The sequence below is a fragment of the Hypanus sabinus genome, chromosome 7, assembly GCF_030144855.1.
Source record: "Hypanus sabinus isolate sHypSab1 chromosome 7, sHypSab1.hap1, whole genome shotgun sequence".
In the NCBI taxonomy this organism is placed as follows: domain Eukaryota; kingdom Metazoa; phylum Chordata; class Chondrichthyes; order Myliobatiformes; family Dasyatidae; genus Hypanus; species Hypanus sabinus.
The window spans coordinates 106546654-106569426 of NC_082712.1; the positions used below are offsets into that span (position 1 = coordinate 106546654).

General features: G+C 42.3%; 1 protein-coding gene across 1 annotated transcript; it reads left to right on the forward strand.

Moving 5' to 3' along the window:
• The first annotated feature begins 1942 nt into the window (after positions 1 to 1942).
• LOC132397526 (mucin-6-like) lies at positions 1943 to 20895 on the forward strand. The gene is made up of 4 exons (XM_059976356.1): positions 1943 to 2047; positions 17500 to 17707; positions 18494 to 18616; positions 20885 to 20895. The coding sequence occupies exons 1-4, from the start codon at positions 1946 to 1948 to the stop codon at positions 20893 to 20895; spliced, it is 444 nt and encodes a 147-aa protein (XP_059832339.1). The 5' UTR covers positions 1943 to 1945.
• Positions 20896 to 22773: the final 1878 nt, after the last annotated feature.

Genomic DNA, 22773 nt, shown 5'->3' on the forward strand with positions numbered 1-22773 from the left:
ACAACTCATTAACTTTCAGGATAGCTAGGACAAGAGGGCACAGCCTCAGGATAAAGGGATGTCCTTTCAAAACAGATGTAGAGAAGTTTCTTTAGCCAGAGGATGGTGAATTTGTGGAATTTGTTGCCACATGCAGCTGTGGAGGCCAGGTCATTGGGTGTATTTAAAACAAAGATTGATAGGTTCTTGATTGGACACAACATCAAAGGTTCCAGGGAGAACTGGAACTGGAACTGGAGTTGAGGAGAAGAAAAAAGAATCAGCCGTGATTGAATGACGAAACAGACCTGATGGGCCAGATGGCCTAATTCTGCTCCTATGTCTTAGGGTCTTATAAGGATATGTATGGTCCTTGTGAGAGAGTTTTTATTTGAAAGTTGGGCAAATTACTAGGACACTAGGCAGGAACTAAGAAGTGTTAATTGGGAACACCTTTTCTCTTGGAAATCCACATCAGACATGTGGAGGAATTTAAAGATCAACTGCACAGAGTACAGTTAGAAGGAAGGATGGGGATGGAAAGATAAAACAACCTTGGATGTCCAGAGGGGTGATGAATGTAGTCAAGAAAAAAAAGGAAAAATATATAAAGCTTCATAAGTTAGGATCAAGTGAAGCACACAAGGAGTACAAAGAAGCCAGAAAAGAAGGGAATGAGGAAAGCTGCAGGAAATCCTTGGCAAGTAGAATTAAGGCTTTTATGTTAGGTTTGACTTCTCTTGTTAGCCGCAGTTGTGTCATCTTTCCTTTGGAATACTTCTTCCTCTTTGAGATATATATATCCTATACCTTTTAAATTGCTTCCAGAAATTTCAGCCATTGCTGCTCTGCCGTCATCCCAGTCAGTGTTCTTTTCCAATCAATTCTGGCCAACTCCTCTCTCATGGTTCCGTAAGACTCATACATCTGACTTTAGCTTCTCTTACTCAAATTTCAAGGAAAATTCTATCATATTATGTTACTTTCCCCAATGGGTTCTTTTACCTGAAGCTCTCTAATCAATTCTAGTTTATTGCACAATATCTAATCCAGAATAGTTGATCCTCTAGTGGGCCCAGCCATGAGCTGCTCTAAAAATCCATCATATGGGTGCTTGAGAAACTCCCCCTTCTGTGATCCAGCAACAACCTGATTTTCCCAATCTACTTGCATATTGAAGTTCCCCCAGGACAGTTGTAATATTGCCCTTCTGGCATGCATTTCCTATCTTCTGAATTTATAACTTGAGTCCTGAAAGAAAGTCAGAATCGTAACATGGGCAGTTGGACAGAAGATTTTGCACACTAAGCTGACACATAGCAATTTCACAGTGAGTTCGCTGAGGAATTCGGGTTGCTTGTACTGTTAAGTTATACACAGCAAAGATTTGCAAATTCCAAAGGCTAAGAGTGTTTATTGGGAACAGATTATGTAATACAGTCACTTTGTCCACAGGTTGAACTTGGTGATCAACACTGGAACAAAACCTGTGGGCTGTGTGGAGACTTCAATGGTTCTCCTGACTTTTATGAATTTGAATCAAAAGGTAAGAATCACCCTTTGATTTAAATAGAGTGAATTGGCAACATTGCAAATTGCCTCCTCAACCACAGCCCTCTATCTTCTCTGGGTAAGTCAATTCTGAAACAAAATGCCAAAGTCATTGTAGATGCTACGCATGCTAAGTTGGAATGTTGACTGAAAGGACACCAGGGACGGCTGTTTTTCAAACAATGCAATGAGGCTTTCAGTGCAGCATCCCCGCCAGGGTCTTCGTGCATCATTCCATAAGGATCCATTCAGGCTGAACACTAACGTGTGCCGGTGATGCTACTAACCAGCACAAACACTGACTCCGAAGGGTTATGTCGCAATAGAAAACTTGTTGGAATTAAAGGTAAATTGAAACAATGCATTTGAATTGATGCCATACCAAAGTGAAAGATTTTGTTGTGCAGGTGACTACATGGATATCGAGAAGTACACCAGAGCTAATCAGATCGATGACCCTTCAGAAGACTGTCACGCTGAACCTCACTTGTACCTTATGATGGATTATCACATCTATGTAAGTTAAAGAACTTCTCAAATGTAAGATATGGCATCATCTATCAGACACTGAAGACACTAATGGATTTGACTGCAATTAGAAAGGCAAATGAACTGTTAGCTGAAGTTATTACTGGTTTCAATTAAAATGCAGCATTACATGTAAATGGTGATGCAAAATGAGCGATGGACTAGACTGTATATCAAATGCATTTAGGATGTTTCAGAATCAACCTGTCTTCCAGATTGTATCATTAAAAGTAAACATGAGGTAGGAGTTCATCTGGTCATTGTGGCACAGAATTAGTCCTTTGCATTGCTTTTACTGGCGGATCACCCCGGCAACCAGGACCTCCAGTTCTGTCAGATATATCCTCAGGACTATACAGTACTATATGATATATGACTGTATATGTACAACCTGCAGATTCCACAGTAGAGTCCATGCTGCAGATTCCACAGTACTGTAAGCTGTCTCTGTGTCAATCCTGCAACTCCACAGACCAGTAACAAAACTCTCAGAGTCCATCCTACAAACCCCAGAGTACAGAAATGAGACTGTGTGTTCCCATCTTACAGACCCCACAGTACAGAAACAGATGTGTGTTACAGACCCACAGGAGAATAACTAGGCTGTGTGTGTCCTTGCTAGAGACCCAACAGTACAGAAACAGATGTGTGTTACAGACCCACAGGAGAATAACTAGGCTGTGTGTGTCCTTGCTAGAGACCCCACAGTACAGAAACAGATGTGTGTTACAGACCCACAGGAGAATAACTAGGCTGTGTGTGTCCTTGCTAGAGACCCCACAGTACAGAAACAGATGGTGTGTGTCCATCCTGCAGACCCCACAGTATAGAAACAAGAAGTCTCCCAGCCTCCCAGACAGCCATATCTGCACCCACTGTGTTGACCTGCAGCTCCTAAGGGACCACATTAGGGAACTGGAGATGCAGCTCGATGGCCTTCGCCTGCCTGGTCAGGGAGAGCGAGGAGGTGATAGAAAGAAGTTATAGGCAGGTGGTCACACCAGGGCCACAAGAGACAGACAAGTGGGTCACAGTCAGGAGGAGGAAGGGGAAGAGTCAGGTACTAGAGAGTACCCCAGTGGCTGTACACCTTGACAATAAGTACTCCTGTTTGAGTACTGTTGGGGGGGGGCAGCCTACCTGGGGCAAGCAACAATACCCATGCCTCTGGCACAGAGCCTGGCCCTGTAGCTCAGAAGGGTAGGGAAAAGAAGAGGAAGGCAGTAGTAATAGTGGACTCGATAGTTAGGTGGTCAGATAGGTGATTCTGTGGATGCAATCAGATGGTAGTTTGCCTCCCTGGTGCTAGGGTCCAGGATGTTTCCGATCACATCCAAGATATCCTGAAGTGGGAGGGTGAGGAGCCAGAAGTCATGGTACATATAGGTACCAATGACATAGGTAGGAAAGGGGAAGAAGTCCTGAAAGGAGAATATAGGGAGTTAGGAAGGGAGTTGAGAAGAAGGACCGCAAAGGTAGTAATCTCAGGATTACTGCCTGTGCTATGCAACAGTGAGAGTAGGAATGGAATGATGTGGAGGATAAATGCCTGGCTGAGGGATTGGAGCAAGGGGCAGGGATTCAAGTTTCTGGATCATTGGGACCTCTTTTGGGGCAGGTGTGACCTGTACAAAAAGGATGGGTTGCACTTGAATCCTAGGGGACCAATATTGTGGCAGGAAAATTTGTGAAGGCGACTGGCGAGACTTTAAACTAGAATGGTGGGGGGTGGGGTGGGTATCAAATTGAAGAGACTAGGACAGAGGAGGTTAGTTCACAAATAGAGAAAGCTAGTAGACAATGTGTGAGGGAGGATAGGCAGGTGACAGAGAAGGGGAGTGCTCAGACCGAAGATGTAGGGGAGAAGGAAGAAAAAGATAATAAAGTTGTTTGCACAGAGACTAAGAGGTGGAGAGTTTCTTAAATCCATCTATTTTAATGCTAAGAGCATTCTAAGAAAGGTGGATGAGGTTAGAGCATGGACTGATACCTGGAAATATGATATTGTAGCTATTAGTGAAACATGGTTGCAGGAGGGGTGTGATTGGCAACTAAATATTCCTGGAATTTGTTGCTTCAGGTGTGATAGAATCAGAGGGACAAGAGGGGGAGGTGTTGCATTGCTTGTCAGAAAATATTACAGCGGTGCTCTGGCAGGATAGATTAGAGGGCTCATCTAGGGAGACTATTTGGGTGGAATTGAGGAATGGGAAAGGTGTAGTAACACTTAAAGGAGTATATTATAGACCACATAATGAGGAGCGAGAATTGGAGGAGCAGATTTGCAGGGAGATAGCAGATATTTGTAGTAAGCTCAAGGTTGTGATTGTGGGAGATTTTATTTTTCCACACATAGACTGGGAAGCCCATTCTGTAACAGGGCTGGATGATTTGGAGTTTGTAAAATGTGTGCAGGATAGTTTTTAGCAGCAATACATAGAGGTACCAAATAGAGAAAGGGCAGTGTTGGATCTCCTGTTAGGGAATGAGATAGGTCAGGCGACGGAGGTATGTGTTGGGGAGCACTTCGGGTCCAGTGACCACAATGCCATTAGTTTCAATATAATTATGGAGAAAGATAGGACTGGACCCAGGGTTGAGATTTTTGATTGGAGGAAGGCTAACTTTGAGGAGATATGGAAGGATTTAGAAGGAATGGATTGGGATAATTTGTTTTATGGGAAGGATGTAATAGAGAGATGGAGGTCATTTAAAGGTGAAATTTTGAGGGTACAGAATCTTTATGTTCCTGTTAGGTTGAAAGGAAAGGTTTAAAGTTTGAGGGAGCCATGGATTTCAAGGGATATTGGAAACTTGGTTCGGAAAAACAGTGAGATCTACAATAAATATAGGCAGAATGGAGTTGCTCGAGGAATATAAAGAATGTAAAAAGAATCTTAAGAAAGAAATTAGAAAAGCTAAACTAAGATATGAGGTTGCTTTGGCAAGTAAGGTGAAAATAAATCCAAAGGGTTTTTACAGTTAAGTTAATAGCAAAAGGATAGTGAGGGATAAAATTGGTCCCTTAGAGAATCAGAGTAGACAACTATGTGCAGAGCCAAAAGAGATGGGGGAGATTTTGAACAATTTCTTTTCTTCGGTATTCACTAAGGAGAAGGATATTGAATTGTGTAAGGTAAGGGAAATAAGTAGGGTGGTTATGGAAACTATGATGATTAAAGAAGAGGAAGTACTGGCGCTTTTAAAGAATATAAAAGTGGATAAATCTCCAGGTCCTGACAGGATGTTCCCTAGGACCTTGAGGGAAGTTAGTGTAGAAATAGCAGGGACTTTGACAGAAATATTTCAAATGTCATTAGAGACCGGGATGGTGCTGGAGGATTGGCGTATTGCTAACGTTACGCCATTGTTTAAAAAGGGTTCTAAGAGTAAACCTAGCAATTATAGGCCTGTAAGTTTGACATCAGTGGTGGGTAAACTAATGGAAAGTATTCTTAGAGATGGTATATATAATTATCTGGATAGACAGGGTCTGATTAGGAACAGTCAACGTGGATCTGTGCATGGAAAGTCATGTGTGACACATCTTATTGAAATTTTTGAAGAGGTTACTAGGAAAGTTGATGAGGGCAAAGCAGTGGATGTTGTCTATATGGACTTCAGTAAGGCCTTTGACAAGGTTCCATGTGGAAGGTTAGTTAGGAAGGTTCAAACGTTAGGTATTAATATTGAAGTAGTAAAATGGATTCAACAGTGGCTGGATGGGAGATGCCAGAGAGTAGTAGTGGCTAATTGTTTGTCAGGTTGGAGGCCAGTGACTAGTGGTTTGCCTCGGGGATCTGTACTGGGTCCAATGTTGTTTGTCATATACATTAATGATCTGGATGATGGGGTGGTAAGTTGGATTAGTAAGTATGCAGATGATACTAAGATAGATGGCATTGTGGATAATGAAGTAGGTTTTCAAAGCTTGCAGAGAGATTTAGGCCAGTTAGAAGAGTGGGATGAAAGATGGCAGATGGAGTTTAACGCTGATAAGTGTGATGTGCTACATTTTGGTAGGAATAGTGAAAATAGTACATGCATGGTAAATGGTAGGGCATTGAGGAATGCTGTAGAACAGAGTGATCTAGGAATAATAGTGTATAGTTCCTTGAAGGTGGAATCTAATGTGGATAGGGTGTTGAAGAAAGCTTTTTGGTCTGATTTCCTTTATAAATCGAGAATTGAGTATAGGAGTTGGGATGTAATGTTAAAATTGTACAAGGCATTGGTAAGGCCAAATTTGGAGTATTGTGTACAGTGCTGGTCACCGAATTATAGGAAAGATGTCAACAAAGTAGAGAGAGTACAGAGAAGACTTACTAGAATGTTACTTGGGTTTCAGCACCTAAGTTACAGGGAAAGGTTGAACAAATTAAGTCTTTATTCTTTGGAGCGTAGAAGGTTGAGGGGGGACTTGATAGAGGTATTTAAAATTATGAGGGGGATAGATAGAGTTGATGTTGATAGGCTCTTTCCATTGAGAGTAGGGGAGATTCAAACAAGAGGACATGAGTTGAGAGTTTGGGGGTAAAAGTTTAAGGGTAACACGAGGGGGAATTTCTTTACTCAGAGAGTGGTAGCTGTGTGGGATGAACTTCCAGTAGAAGTGGTAGAGGCAGGTTTGATATTGTCATTTAAAAAAAAATTGTTTAGTTTTCTGGACAGGAAAGGAATGGAGGGTTATGGGCTGAGCACAGGTAGGTGGGACTACGTGAGAGTTAGCATTTGGCACAGACTAGAAGGGCCGAGATGGCCTGTTTCCATGCTGTAATTGTTATATGGTAGTTTGCCTCCCAGGTGCCAGCGTCTAGGATGTTTCAGATCGCGTCCAAGATATCCTGCGGTGGGAGGGAGAACACCCAGAGGTCGTGGTACATTTTGGTACCAACAACATAGATAGGAAAGGGGCAAAAGTCCTGAAAAAAGACTATAGGGAGTTAGGAAGGAAATTGAGAAGCAGGACCGCAAAGGTAGTAATCTCTGGATTATTGTCTATGACACATGACAGTGAGTATAGGAATAGAATGAGGTGGAGGATAAGTGCATGGCTGAGGGATTGCAGCAAGGGGCAGGGATTCAGATTTCTGGATCATTGGGACCTCTTTTGTGGAAAGAAGAGCAGTAGATGTAATGTATATGGATTTTAGCAAGGCATTTGATAAGGTACTCTATGCCAGGCTTATTGAGAAAGTAAGGAGGCTTGGGATCCAAGGGGACATTGCTTTGTGGATCCAGGACTGCTTGCCCACAGAGGGCAAAGAGTGGTTGTAGACGAGTCATATTCTGCAAGGAGGTCAGTCACCAATGGAGTGCCTCAGGGATCTGTTCTGGGACCCTTTCTCTTCATGATTTTTATAAATGACCTGGATGAGGAAGTGGAGGGATGGGTTAGTAAGTTTGCTGATGACACAAAGGTTGGAGGTGTTGTGGATAGTGTGGAGGACTGTCAATGGTCACAGAGAGACATTGATAAGATGCAAAACTGGGCTGAGAAGTGGCAGATAGAGTTTTACCCAGATAAGGGTGAAGTAGTTCATTTTGGTAGGTCAAATATGATGGCAAAATATGGTATTGATGGTAAGACTCTTGGCAGTGTGGAGGATCAGAGGGATCTTGGGGCCCAAGTCCAAATGATGCTCAAAGTAGCTGTGCAGGTTGTCTTTGTGGTTAAGAAGGCATACAGCGTATTGGCCTTTATTAATAGTGGAATTGAATTTAGGAGCTGAGAGGCAATATTGCAGCTATATTGGACCCTGGTCAGACCCCACGAAATTCTGTGCTCAGTTCTGGTCGCCTCACTACAGGAAGGATGTGGAAGCCATAGAAAAGGTGCAGAGGAGATTTACAAGGATGTTGCCTGGATTGGGGAGCATGCCTTATGAAAACAGATTGAGTGAACCCGGCCTTTTCTCCTTGAAGCGACGGAGCATGAGGGGTGACCTGATAGAGGTGTACAAGATGATGAGAGGCATTGATCATGTGGATAGTCAGAGGCTTTTTCCAAGGGCTGAAGTAGTTGCCACAAGAGGACACAGTTTTAAGGTGCTTGGAAGTAGATACAGAGGAGATGCCAGGGGTATGTTTTTTATGCAGAGAGTGGTGAGGGCGTGGAGTGGGCTGCCGGCAACAGTGGTGGAAGCCTGTAGATTTTCTATGTTTCTTACAAATGTGTGTGTCTATCTTAGATTCCACAGTACAGAAATAGATCTGTGTGTGTCCATCCTGCAGATCCAACAGTACAGAATCAGATTTGTCTGTCCATCCAAGAGACCACACAGTACAGAAGCAAGACTCTGTGTGTCCATTCTTCAGACCTTACAGTGCAGAAACAGATCTGTGTGTTTCCATCCTACAAACCTCACAGTACAGTAAAATGACTGTGTGTGACTATCCTACAGACCCTAGAGTACAGAAATAGATCAGTGTGTGTTTCCATCCTACAGACCCCACAGTACAATTCCCTCATTAATCCCCTATTGTGCATTCCAGATGTGTCAAACAATTACTGAAAAAAGCTGCTGAACATGGTGCATCACAGTAGCATAGCAGTTAGTGTATTGCTGTCTGCAATCCCAATTCCATTCTGGAAGGTGTTTCTACCTTCTCCTCATGACCACGTGGTTTCCCTCTGCTTACTCCAATTTACTCCCACATTCCAAAGAGCTATGGCTTAGTAGGGTAGCAGTGTTTGGCACCTTTGGGCCTGTTTTCACTGGAATTTAGAAGAATGTTGGGGACTCATTGAAACCTACTGAATATTGAAAGTACTAGATAGGGTGAATGTGGAGAGCATGTTTCCTGTGGTGGGGGTATCCAGAAATAGAGTGCAAGCCTCAAATTTAGGGGCAACCTTTTTAGAACAGAGATGGAGGGTTTTTTTTGCCAGAGAGTAGTGAATCTGTGGAATGCTCTGCCACAGACTGTGGTGGAGGCCAATCTGTATATTCAAAGCGGAAGTCAATAGATTCCTGATTGGTTGGGATACGGCGAGAAGGCTGGTGTATGGGGTTGAATGGGTTCCGGGATCAGCCATGATGAAATGGTGGAGTGTACTTGACAGGCGAATGGCCTGATTCTGCTCCAATGTCGTATGATCTTATGGTCTTCGTTGGTCCAATGGTGTAATTGAGGGGACTATTGTGCTGGAAGGCCGTGCTAATATGCCACATCTCTAAATAAGTACAGAAACAAACAAACAACTAATTAATTACATAAATACTAGCTTGCGTTCAGCACCAAAACACTGCAGATAGTTGAATAATTCAATTACTGCTCAAACCATTCCACACTGAAGGCAAGTACTTGCAATCCTCTGCACCAAATGAACACTCCCCTTTATTCAGCATTTGAGCCCCAGCCAAAGCTTCAAGGGCTGCCATAGCTCACTATTCTAATATCATCTGTTCACTTGACACTAATGATTACTGAGGCAACTACTCGCTTGTAGTTGCTGTTTGGTATTGACACCAATTTTAAATAATGTCTAACTAAAATTTGGTCTCAGATCTGTTAGCCTTGCAAGACCAAATCCATAAGACCCAAATGCATAGAAACAGAGTGAGTCCACTCAGCCCATCAAGCCAATTCCACCATTTGAAAATGGCTGATTTATTTTCCCTCTGAACCCCATTCTCCTGCCTTCCCACTATTAGAAACATCCACTATCTTAACCTAAAACCTTATTGCTACTTAAAAGATTGAAGATTTCAGAGTTAGGGTTCTGTATCCAAGAGTCAGTTGGACCACTTGCATTTTTAGTTTCATGGAATCTTAGTTAACACCTTCTGTTCCATACGCAGCAATTCAGATTGATGGGTTCACAATACACCACCAAGATAGGACAGCGGAATCTTTCAAAGGCAGGAGTGGTGGAGGTTGCTTCATGATCAGCTCCTCGTGGTGTACAAATGTAGTGGTGCTGTCCAGGCCTGGAACACCTCGCAATAATGTGCCGTCCATTTTACCTGCTGCAGGAGATTTGAGCGATCATTTTGGTAGCAGTGTATATCCTGCCACAGGCCAAGCAAGCTCTCGACGAACTGTGTATTGTGATCAACAGGCATGATTGCCTTCCCCATCACTCTGTGGGTTTTTAACCAGGTCAGCTTGAAAAGTCTCTAAATATTTGTCACCAACAAATCACTGTAGTACCAGAGAAACCAATACACTGGACCACTGTTACTCCCCCATCAGGAATGCTCCCCGTGCCATCCCACTCCCTCACTTCAGGAAGTCTGATCACCTGGCTGTACTTCTACTCCCTGATCATTGGCAGGGACTGAAGACCACAGCACCAGTTGTGAAGACAGAAGGTTTGGACAAGGGAAGCACAGGAACACCTACAGGACTGTTTGAATCAGTGGACTGGACTTTGTTTGGGGGATTTATCTTCAAATCTGAATGAATATGCCACAGCTGTTACAGACTTCATTAAAACCTGTGTGGATGAGTTTCTGCCTATGAGAGCTTACCCAAATCAAAAGCTGTGTATGAATCAGGAGGTTTATAGTCTGCTGAGGGCTAGATTTGTTGCATTCAAGCCTGATCACCTCTGTCTATACAAGAAAACCATGTATGACTTGAAGAGGCTACTTCCAGAGTTAAGGAACAATTCTGAATAAGGTTGAAGGTGACTTTGGATGCACATCAACTCTGGTAGGGGTTACAGGTATCACTTCCTACAAAGTGAAACCCAACATCATGAATGGCAGAGATGTTTCACTTATAGATGAGATGAACACCTTTTTGCTCGCTTTGAAAGGGAGAATAAGACTACAGCTATGAGGATCCCTGCAGCACCCAGAGGCCATGTAATCTTGGTCTTTGAGGCTGATGTCAGGCTGTCTTTCAAGAGGGTGAACCCCTACAAGACAGCAGGCTCCAATGGAGTACCTGGTAAGGCTCTGAAAACCTGTGTCAACCAACTGGTGAGGGTGTTCAAAGACTTTTTCAATCTCTCACTGCTACAGTTGGAAGTTTCCACCTGCTTCAAAGAGGCAACAATCATACCACTGCTCAATAAGAGCAGCGTGAGCTGCCTTAACGACTAGCACCCAATAGCACTCACATCTGCAGTGATGAAATGCATTGGGAGGTTGGTCATGGCTAGAATCATGGACAGCATGGACCTGGGCCTGCTGCAAGTTGCCTATCGCGACAATAGGTCTATTGCAGACGAGATCTCGTTAAGTCTCCACATGGCATTGGATCATCTGGACAATGCAAATATCCATGTCAGGATGCTGTTTATTGACTATAGCTCAGCATTTAACACCATCATTCCTACAGCCCTTATTGAAAAGTTACAGAATCTAGGCCTCTGTACCTCCCTTTGCAACTGGATCCTCAACTTGCTAACCAGAAGACCACAATCTATGTGGATTGGAAATAGCATCTCCACCTCATTGACAATCAACACGCGTGCACCTCAGGCATGTGTGCTTAGGCTACTGCTCTATTCTCTCTACGCTCATGACTGTGTGGCTAGGCACAGCTCAAATGCCATCTGTAAATTTGCTGATGATACAATCATTGTTGGTAGAATTTCAGATGGAAATGAGAGGGTGTACGGGAGCAAATTGGAGCAGTTGGTGGAGTGGTGTTGCAGCAACAACCTGGCACTCAGCGTCAGTAAGACCAAAGAGCTGATTGTGGACTTCAGGAAGGGTAAGACAGGGGAACACACACCAGTTCTCACAGAGGGATCAGAAGTGGAAAGAGTAATTTCAAATTCCTGGGTGTTAATATCTCTGAGAACCTAAGTTGGTCTCAACATATTGATGCATCTATAAAGAAGGTGAGACAGTGGCTGTATTTCATTTGGATTTGGTTTATTACCCAAAACACTCACAAATTTCTACAAATATACCATAGAGAGCATTCTAATTGGCTGAATCTGTGTCTGGTATTGGGGCACAGTGTGTTGCTACTGTGCTGGATCAAAATATGCTGCAGAGAGTTGTAAAATTAGTCAGTGCCATCATGGGCACTAGCCTTTGTAGTATCCAGGACATATTCAGCGCCTCAGAAAAACAAGTTCCATCATTAAGGACCCCCACCACCCAGGCATGCCCTCTTCTCACTGCTAAAATTAGGAAGGAGGTACTGAAGCTTGAAGGCATACACTCAGTGATTCACAAAGAGCTTCTTCTCCTCTGCCATCAGATTTCTGAATGGACATCGAACTCATGAACACTACCTTACTGCTTCCTATTTTTTTGCACTACTTATTTAACTATTTTAAACTTTCCAGAAGAACTGCTCGTAGGATTGCCATAAAGGCAAATCGAAACCCCCGTTTGACTGCAAAAGTCCTTCAGGAAGATTTAGCAGACTCTGGAGTGGTGGTGCACTGTTCTACTGTGCAGCAACACCTGCACAAATATGACCTTCATGGTAGAGCCATCAGTAGAAAACCTTTCCTGCGTCTCACCACAAAATTCAGCGTCAGAAGTTTGCAAAGGAGCATTTAATCAAGCCTGATGCATTTTGGAAACAAGTCCTGTGGACTGATGAAGTTAAAATAGAACTTTTTGGCCACAATAAGCAAAGGTATGTTTGGAGAAAAAAAGCTGCAGAATTTCATGAAAAGAATACCTCTCCAACTGTTAAGCACGGGGGTGGATCGATCATGCTTTGGGCTTGTGTTGCAACCAGTGGCACAGGAAACATTTCACTGGTAGAGGGAAGAATGAATTCAATTAAATACCAGCACATTCTGGAAGCAAACATCACACTGTCTGTAAAAAAGCTGAAGATGAAAAGAGGATGGCTTCTACAACAGGATAATGATCCTAAACACACCCCAAAATCCACAATGGATACCTCAAGAGGCACAAGCTGAAGGTTTTGTCATGGTCCTCACAGTCCCCTGACCTATACATCATCAAAAATCTGCAGATAGACCTCAAAAGAGCAGTGCTGCAAGATGGCCCAACAATCTCACAGAACTAGAAGCCTTTTGCAAGGACGAATGGGCAAAAATCCCCCAAACAAGAATTGAAAGACTCTTAGCTGGCTACAGAAGTCGTTTACAAGCTGTGATACTTGTCAAAGGGGGTGTTGCTAAGTACTGGCCATGCAGGGTGCCCAAACTTTTGCTGCAGGTCCTTTTCCTTTTTTGTTATTTTGAAACTGTAAAAGATGGAAATAAAAAAGTAATCTTGCTTAAAATATTAAAGAAATGTGTCATCTTTAATTTTGTGCCTTTTGAAAATCAGTTCATCTTTTACTCGCTTAGCTATTCACAGTAACAGAAATTTTGACCAGGGGTGCCCAAACTTTTGCCACAAAGTTAACAAATTTCATGACGTATGTGGTGATATTAAAACCTGATTCTGATTCAAAATTCAGTAGCTTTCAGTGAGATCTCCCTTATTTATCTAATATTCAGGGAGTAAAGGCCCAGAGCCATCACACATTCTTCATACATTAATCTTTTCATTCCTGGGATCACTCTTGTGAACTGCCTTTGGATCTTATCCAATAGCAGCACATGCTTGCTTTAATAATGGGCCCAAAACTGCTCACATTACTGCAAATATGATCTGACAAACCTTTAGGGAATCCCGCACGAGGACTCCCAATTCCTTCTGCACCTCTGATTTCTAATTTCACTCCCCGTTTAGAAATTAGTTAAAACTTTTATTATCTCTTCTGAAGTGTATGACCATATACTTCCCTACACCATATTCCATTTACTTCTTTGTCCTTTCTCCCAGTCTGTCTCAGTCCTTCTGCAGAACCCCTGCTTGCTCAGCACTACCTGCCCCTCCACCCAACTTCAAATCATACACAAACTTGGCAAACTTGTCAATTCCTTCATCCAAATTACTGACATATAGCATGAAAAGAAATAGTCCAAATACTGACCCCAGCAGAACACTATTAGCTTCTGCAGTCAATCAGAATAGGCCCCATGTATTCTCAGTCCTTGCCTCCTGCCGATCAGCCAATCCTCCATCCATGCTGGTGTCTTTCTTGTAATACCATTATTTCATTTAGCACAGTCTCATGTGTGGTACCTTGTCAAAGGCCATCTGAAAATCCAAGTTAATAACATCCGATAACTCTCCTTTCCCATGTTCAAGCTGCCGATGTCCACTCTTGCTTCATATATATATATAAAATCTCTGAAAAAATATGTTGCCAACCCATTTATGTTATTGGCTAGCTTACTTTCACATTTCATCTTTTCTCTCCTTAAAGGTTCTTTAGTTGTGTTTTGTTGCTTTTAAAAAGCATCCAAATCCTTGTTTACAATATTGTGTGATCTCTCTTTTGGTTTTATGCTGTCTTTTTGCCTTCCCTTGTAAGCCATGGTTGCCTCATTTTCCCTTTAGAATAATTTCAGAACAATTTCCTCATTTGCGATGGAACAATTCTGCATCTTCCATATGACACGCAGGAGCCAAAAGCCACTTCTGAGATCCAATATGTAAAAAATAATAAGAGTGCAACAAAACTTAGAAAAACCTTCCCAAATGGGCAGTGATTAGCCAGTGTTCCACTGGAAGAACTGTCTCTAGCAGCTCTCCAGACCTCAGCAGTTTACCTGCATTATTGAAATGAGGCTGCGTCCTGAGCAGACTTGAGTTGTCAGGTCCCTACACAATACATTTTGTATCGGAGGGATAGGAAGGTAGTCAGATGGGTGGTGTGGCTCTGTTAGTAAAGAATGGCATCACATCGTTAGAAAGATATGATATAGGATTGGAAAATGTTCAATCCTTGTGGGTTGAGTTAAGAAACTGCAAGAGTAAAAGGACCCTGATGGCAATTCTTTGTGGGTCTCCCAACAGTAGCTAGGATATGGACTACAGATAACAATGGAAAGTAGAAAAGGCATGTCAAAAGTTATGGGAGATTTTAATATGCAGGTAGATTGGGCAAATCAGGTTGGTAATAGATCTCAAGAGAGTGAGTTTGTTGAATGCCTACAAAATAGCTTTTTAAGAGCAGTTTATCATTGAGCTTACTAGGGGATCAGCTGTATTGGATTGGGTGTTAAGTAATCTTAAGGTAAATGAATCCTTAGGAAGCAGTGATCATAATGATCAACTGTCATCAGAAGTGATCAACTTGATATTTGAAAGGGAAAAAAGCAAAGTCTGCCATAGTAGTAATTCAGTGGAGCAAAGGAAATTACAGTGGTATGAGTGAGGAGTTGGCCAAAGTCAATTGGAACGAGATGCTGACAGGAATGACAGCAGAGCAACAATGGCTTTAGTTCTGGGTTAAAAGGAGAAGGTGCAGGATAGATGTATTCTAAAAACAAAGAAATACTCCAATGGCAAAATAGTACAACCATGGCTGACAAAGGAAGTCAAAGCTAATGTGAAAGTAAAACAGAGGTCATACAACAAAGCAACAATTAGCAGAAAGATCAAAAATTGGGAAGCATTTCAAATCCTACAGAAAGCGACTAGAAGATTCATGAGGAGAGAAAACATGAAATAGGAAAGCAAGCTCTCAAACAATATCGAGGTAGATAGAAAAAGCTTTTTAAAGGATATAAAAAGATAAAAGAGAGTGAGATTGGATATAGGACTGCTAGAAAATGAGGCCAGAAAAATAATAATGTGGGACAAGGAGATGGCAGATGAGCTAAATGAGTATTTAGCATCAATCTTCACTGTAGAAGACACTAGCAGTGTGCCAGATGTTGAAGGGTGAGGAAAGAGAAGTGAGTGCAGTTACCATTATAAGGGAAAAGGTGCTCAAAAAGCTGAAAGACCTAATTTAACCAGACCAGATGAACTACACCCTAGTGAAAGAGATAGCGGTCAAGATAGTGGAGGCATTAATAATGATCTTTCAAGAATCATTAGACTCTGGTATGGTTCCAGACGACTGAAAAATTACAAACGTCACTCCACTCTTTAAGAAAGGAGAAAGGCAGCAGAAAGGATATATAGAATAGTTAACCTGACCTCAGTGGTTGGGAAGATGTTAAGAGTCATTTGTTAAGGATGAGGTAATGGAGTACATGGTGACACAGGACAAGATAGGACAAAGTCAGCATGTTTTCCTTCAGGGAAAATCTTGCCTGACAAATCTGTTGGAATTCTTTGAGAAGATTACAAGTAGAACAGATGAAGGTGACGCAGTGAATGTTGTATATTTGGATTTTCAGAAGGCCTTTGAAAAGGTACCAAACTTGAGGCTGCTTACCAAGTTAAGAGGCTATGGTATTACAGGAAAGTTACTAGCATGGTTAGAGCATTGGCTGATTGGTAGGAGGCAGTGAGGAATAGAAGGATCCTTTTCTGGTGGCTGCCAGTGACTAGTGGTGTTCCGCAAGCATTGGCATTGGGACTGCTTCTTTTCATGCGGTATATCAATGATTTAGGTGATGGAATAGATGACTTTGTTGTCAAGTTTGCAGATGATACGAAGATTTTTGGAGGGGTGAGTAATCTTGAGGAAACAGGAAGGCTGAAGGAGAACAGATTATTAGGAAAATGGGCAAGAAATGGCAAATGAAATACAATGTTGGAAAATGCATGGTCATGCACTTTTGTAGAAGAAACAAATACACATAATATATTTAAAATGTGGAGAAAATCCAAAAGCTGAGATACAAGACTTGGGAGTCCTTATGCAGAACACCCTAAAGGTTAAATTGCAGGTAGAGTCAGTGGTGAGGAAGGTGAATGCAATGTTAGCATTCATTTCAAGAGGTCTAGAATACAAGAGCAGAGATGTGATGCTGAGGCTTTATAAGGCACTGGTGAGGCTTGAGTATGTGAACAGTTTTGGGCTCCTCATCTAAGAAAAGATGTGCTGCCATTGGAGAGGGTTCAGAGAAGGTTCACAAGGATGATTCCAGGAATGAAAGGTTTATCATAAGAGGAACATTTGAAGGCTCAGGGTCTGTACTCACTGGAATTTAAAAGGATGAGGAGGGATCTGATTGTTGAAACCTTTCGAATGTTGAAAAGCCTAGACAGAATAGATGTGGAAAGGATGTTTCTGATGGTGGGGGAGTCTAGGACAAGAGGACACAGCCTCAGAATTGAGGGGAGTCCATTCAAGGCAGAGATGCAGAGAAATTTCTGTGGTGAATTTGTGGAATTTGCTACCACAGGCAACAGCAGAGGTCAGGTCTTTAGGTCTATTTAAAAAGGGAATTGATAGTTTCTGAATTGGCTAGGGCATCAAAGGTTACAGGGAGAAGGCAAGGGAATTGGGCTGAGGAGGGGAAGAAAAAAGGATCAACTATGACTGAATGTTGGAGCAGACTTGATGGGTCAATTGGCCTTGATTTTGCTCCTTTGTCTTATGGTCTAATGCTGTGAAGATTTGCGTTTGTTAATTGTCCCAACATTTGTTTCAGTCCTTGCGTTGTTTCTTCTCCCAGGTCAGCTTTAGATAATTTCCTGGTTCCATAACAGTGAAAATGACAAAACTATTTATATCTCTGCCTGATCTTAGGAAGTCCTCTGTACCCAGCTATTGAATATTGTGGCTCCATCCTGCAAGATAGACCGGAGAAATTATATCAGGGAGTGCCAACTGGACATGTCTCAGTGCATGAGGCATGAGGACAGGAACTGTGCATGCGCCACCCTCTCTCAGTTCTCACGCCAGTGTTCCAGGGCATTGCAGCCAGTGACTAACTGGAGGAACAGCTCATTTTGCCGTAAGTGCATTGCAAAGAATCACAGAACCACTCAGCATAGAAACAGGCCATTCAGCTCAACACTGACCAGTAGGTCATTTCAAACCCATTGCCCAGCACTTGGTCCTCGGTCTCTGGGCTAAGCAATTCCAGTGATCATCTGGACACCTCTTAAATGGGGTCAGAGCTCCATCTCTCATATTTTATGTGACATTATATAAATGCTTCCTGTAGTCATGTCTATCTGTACCCCTGTGACAGAACAGGCTGGCAGTGGTAATTCTCCCGCTAATCTTGCCCTTTTGCCCAGTTAGTTACTCCTCCTTGTTCTAGCTCTGGTCTGGTTTCCCCAGTAGCTCACACGTTTTGTCCTGCAGTTCTGCAGTTCTTGGGAGTTGACCATTTACACACCCCAATGGTAAAACAATCACTAGCTTATCTAATCAAAACAAAACAATCTCTTCATTTAACGTGCTCTACTGGTTTATAACTCATAAAAATAAGGATTGTAGACAGTCATTCCAAACAGTTTCAGTAATTTTCACTCAGCTCATTACATCAGTTTATAGACAACAGAATGGCCCCAGAAGCCCCAAGGGACAATTTGAGGTATCCTAAAATAATGCCTGAGTTAGAGGGAGCAGGCACACTGCACCACTGGCTTTGGGGGGGGGGGGGCGGGAGGGGAGAGTGCATTATTCTTTTATATCCATCTAAGCATGGAGTACAAAATCCTATTGGAGAACCTAAAGGAGAGAACATTTCATAATCAGCATTAATTAACACTTAAACACAATTTACTTTTAGCACTTGCAGACTGTCCAGCGAACCAGGTTTACCAGGAATGTGGGTCTCCCTGCTTATCCACTTGCTTAAATCCACAATTCACCTGTGACAATTATTGCAAACCTGGCTGCTTCTGCCCAGAAGGTAAGATAACTTTCCATAATACATTTAATGGTATCCTGGGAAGGCTACATGGGTACGCTCCCTTTGACCAGTCTATGCAGTGTCAAAGATATGGCCCTTCACATGAACTGAAGTGATACATTTAAAGAATTTAACCTGCTTTTATTTACTTAATTAGCACATGCTGATTTGTTTGGTTGTTCAGTGGTTGAGGAATTTTAAGGTAAAGGAACCCTTATGAAGCAGTGATCACAATATGATTGAGTTCAACTTGAAATCTGATAGGAAGAAAGTAAAGTCTGATGTAGCAGTATTTCAGTGGGGTAAAGGAAATTACAGTATGAGAGAGGAGTTGGCTGAAGTAAATTGGAATGAGATGCTGGCAGGGATGACAGCAGAGAGACAATGGGTTGAGTTTCTGGGAAAAATGAAGAAGGTGCAGGATAGAGGTAATCCAAAAACAAAAGAATATTTAAATGACAAGATAGTACAACCGTGACTGACAATATAAGTCAAAGCTAATGTAAAAGTAAAAAAGAGGGCATACAACAAAACAACAATTAGCAGGAAGATAGGGAAGCTTTTACAAACCTACAGAAATAATAAGTCATTAGGAGGGAAAAGATGAAATATATAATCATGCTAGCAAACAATATCAAGGTGCATAGAAAAAGCTTTTTCAAGTATATGTAATGTCCTGGTTAAGATTTTTACTGCTTTCCTGCAGGTATTTCACTTTAGCACAAAAATACAACTGCAGATGCTATGGATCAAAGAATACGTACACAACTCTGGAAGAACTCAGCAGGTCAGGCAGCAACCGTGAGAAAAGAGTAGCCAATGCTTCAGGCCGAGACCCTTCATCAGGATCTTTCCTGATGAAAGGTCTTGGCTGAAACGTTGGCTACTCTTTTCTCATGGATGCTGCCTGGCCTGATGAGTTCTTCCAGTGTTGTGTATGTATTCTTTATTTCACTTTAGCAGTTTTGTAAGAGCAGTCTGTTCTGCTTTCAGTTTGTTTGGCTTTGAGCTGAGATAAGGGGCTTTGTTGTTCAAATAAGGAATGTTGTATCAGTCAATCAGGATGGTGGAATTGGGAGAAGATTCTAGAGAACTCTGGGCAGATAAGTGTTTCTGGCGGGAGCTTGGAGAAGACAGGAGGGAAGATGTCTGAGGATGCCGTCCCTGTTGCACAAGGTGCTTTGTGCAGTTGAATGGCTTCAAGGAGAAAGAACCAATCCTCCCGTGAGAGACCCATTTGTTTGAGATGGACTTCAAGTGATATTCAGAAGGTGGTGTGTGTGCATTCACGCAGACTAAGGGTGCAACACGTGAGTTACTGGCAAGTTCAAGATAAGCTCCAAATTACCTGCACATTTGACTGTTTAATTGAAATGGGCCCTTTTTGTTTTCTTTCTTTCACTTCTTTAATGACTCTTTGGTTAAGTTAACATTCATAAATAAATTTTCTTATTAATTGTATGCAATGTACTGTTACATACCCCGTAACTGGGTCACTTACCAGCAAAGATGGAGAGGTCCGTCGAAGTCTGATGGTACTATTTTTAACAGTATTTATTGATAAAAATACACAAAAATAATATCAATGCAAATATACAGATAATATACATCGTCAATACTAAATCTAAAAGCGCGGGTATAATACTAATCAATAAGAAATAGCTCTATCGTTGTCTAGGGGATAATGTATTGTCCGATGGAAATATAAAAGTCACTTTAGTTCGTTCAAGCTGCAGCTTTTGGTTGGAGAGAGAGACGGAGGTTTAGGACTTGCCCAGTTTCCGTTTTATGATGTTGATCCTTCAAAATGGCGTCGGTGGTGATCTCTTCTTTAGCTAAGCCACCTTCTGTGGTAGGGCCTCAATCCCGGGGCAACGGGAAAGGACACACGTGGGCCCTCCACCGGCTGTCGCTATTAAACGCTGTCACGGGATTTCTAGCGTTTCTCCTGGTGCGTGTCAAGGGGCTGTCCCCCAGACCCTCTTTTATCCTGACTCACAGGGTCTCAGATGTCAATCAGGGTGGAGTGATGCCATCCCCCAACCAGCCCACGTTGCCTGAGGGCTTCCATGAAGTACGGTATTCAATACACAATTCCGTCTCCGAGAAACAATGACCTGTTCCGTGGCTTTGTATCGCTGGGGCCAGGACATTCCAAACGTCTCTCTCTCATTTCCTGGGTCTCCTGACCTGATTTAATAGCGATCTTGTGATTCTCAAAAAGGAGGGGGGCACAGGTGTAAAAGTACGATCTTTTATTTCTTGCAGGTGAGCAGTAAATCTCACAGCTTTCACACAAACCAGGGTTTGGGTTGGCAAGACATCCCAGATTCACAAGTTTGACAGGACCAAAGTCGTATACACTCTAGATGTATGGAGCCTGAGAGAGGCGGTTTACTTGCTGCGGAGTCCAGTGGCTGTTGGCAAAGTGCTAAGGAGCTGCATTTCCAGAGATGCTCAGTAAAGAGGGATTTTATATATATAAACAGTGAGATGAAAGTGGATATAGGACTGCTAAAAAATGAGGCCCAAGAAATAATAACGGGTGACAAGAAAATAGGCGATGAACTAAATGAATATTTTGCATCAGTCTTCACCAGCAGTATGACAGATGTTGAAGAGTGTGAGGGAAGAGAAGTGAGTGCAGTTACTATTACAAGGGAGAAGGTGCTCAACAATCTGAAAGACACCCAGACTAGATGAACTGCACCCAAAGGTTCTGAAATAGGTAGTGTTAGAGATTGTGGAGGAATTAGTAATATTGTTACAAGAATCATTGAACTCTGGCATGGTTCCAGAGGACTGGAAAACTGTAAATGTCGCTGCACTCTTTAAAAAGCGAGGGAGGTAGCAGAAAGGAAATCATCGACCAGTTAGCCTGACCTCAGTGGTTGGGACAATGTTAGAGTCCATTGTTAAGGATGAGGTTATGGAGTATTTGGTGACACAGGACAAGATAGGACAAAATTAGCATCTTGCCTGATACACCTGCTGGAATTCTTTGAGGAGATTACAAGTAGGTTAGATAAAGGGGATGCAGAGGATGTTGTATATTAGGATTTTCAGAAGGCCTTTAACAAAGTGCCGTGCATGAGGCTGCTTAACAAGTTAAGAGCCCATAGTATTACAGGAAAGTGACTAGCATGATTAGTGCATTGGCTGATTGGTAGGAGCAGTGAGTGGGGATTAAAGGATCCAGTAAGTAGTAGTTCCACAGGAGACTGCTTCTTTTTATGCTGCATATCAATGATTTAGATGACGGAATAAATGGCTTTGCTGCTAAGTTCATAGATGATACAAAGATTGGTGGAGGGGAAGGAAGTGTTGAGGAAACCGGTAGGCTGCAGAAGGACCTGGACAGATTAGGAGAATATGCAAGGAAGTGGCAAATAAAATGCAATGTTGGAAAATGAATGGTCATGCACTTTGGTAGAATATAAATGTGCAGACTATTTTCTAAATGTGGAGAAAATCCAAAAATCTGGGATGCTAAGGGACTTGTGATGCCTTTTGCAGAACATCCTGAAGATTAACTTGCAGGTTGAATTGGTGGTGAGGAAGGCAAATGCCATGTTAGCATTCATTTCAAGAGGTCTAGAACATAAGACCATAAGATATAGGATCAGAAATAGCCATTCAGCGCATCGTGTGACCCACCATTCAATCATGGGCTGATCTAATTTTTCCAGCCATCCCTACTCCCCTGCCTTCTCCCGATACCCTTTAATGCCCTGGCTAATCAAGAAGCTATCTATCTCTGCCTTAAATACACCAAATGACTTGGCCTCCACTGCTGCTCATGGCAACAAATTCCACAGATTAACCACCCTCTGACTACAGTAATTTCTCCGCATCGCTTTTCTAAATGGAATTCCTTCAATCCTGAAGGACAAGTGCCCTCTTGTCCTAGACTGCCCTACCACCGGAAATAACTTTGCCATATCTAATCTGTCCAGGCTTTTTAACATTCAGAATGTTTCTATGAGATCCCCCTGATTCTTCTGAACTCCAGGGAACACAGCCCAAGAGTTGCCAGATTTCCTCATACAGTAACCCTTTCATTCCTGCATTCATTCTCGTGAATCTTCTCTGAACCCTCTCTAATGTCAGTATATCCTTTCTAAAATAAGGAGCCCAAAACTGCACAAATTACTTCA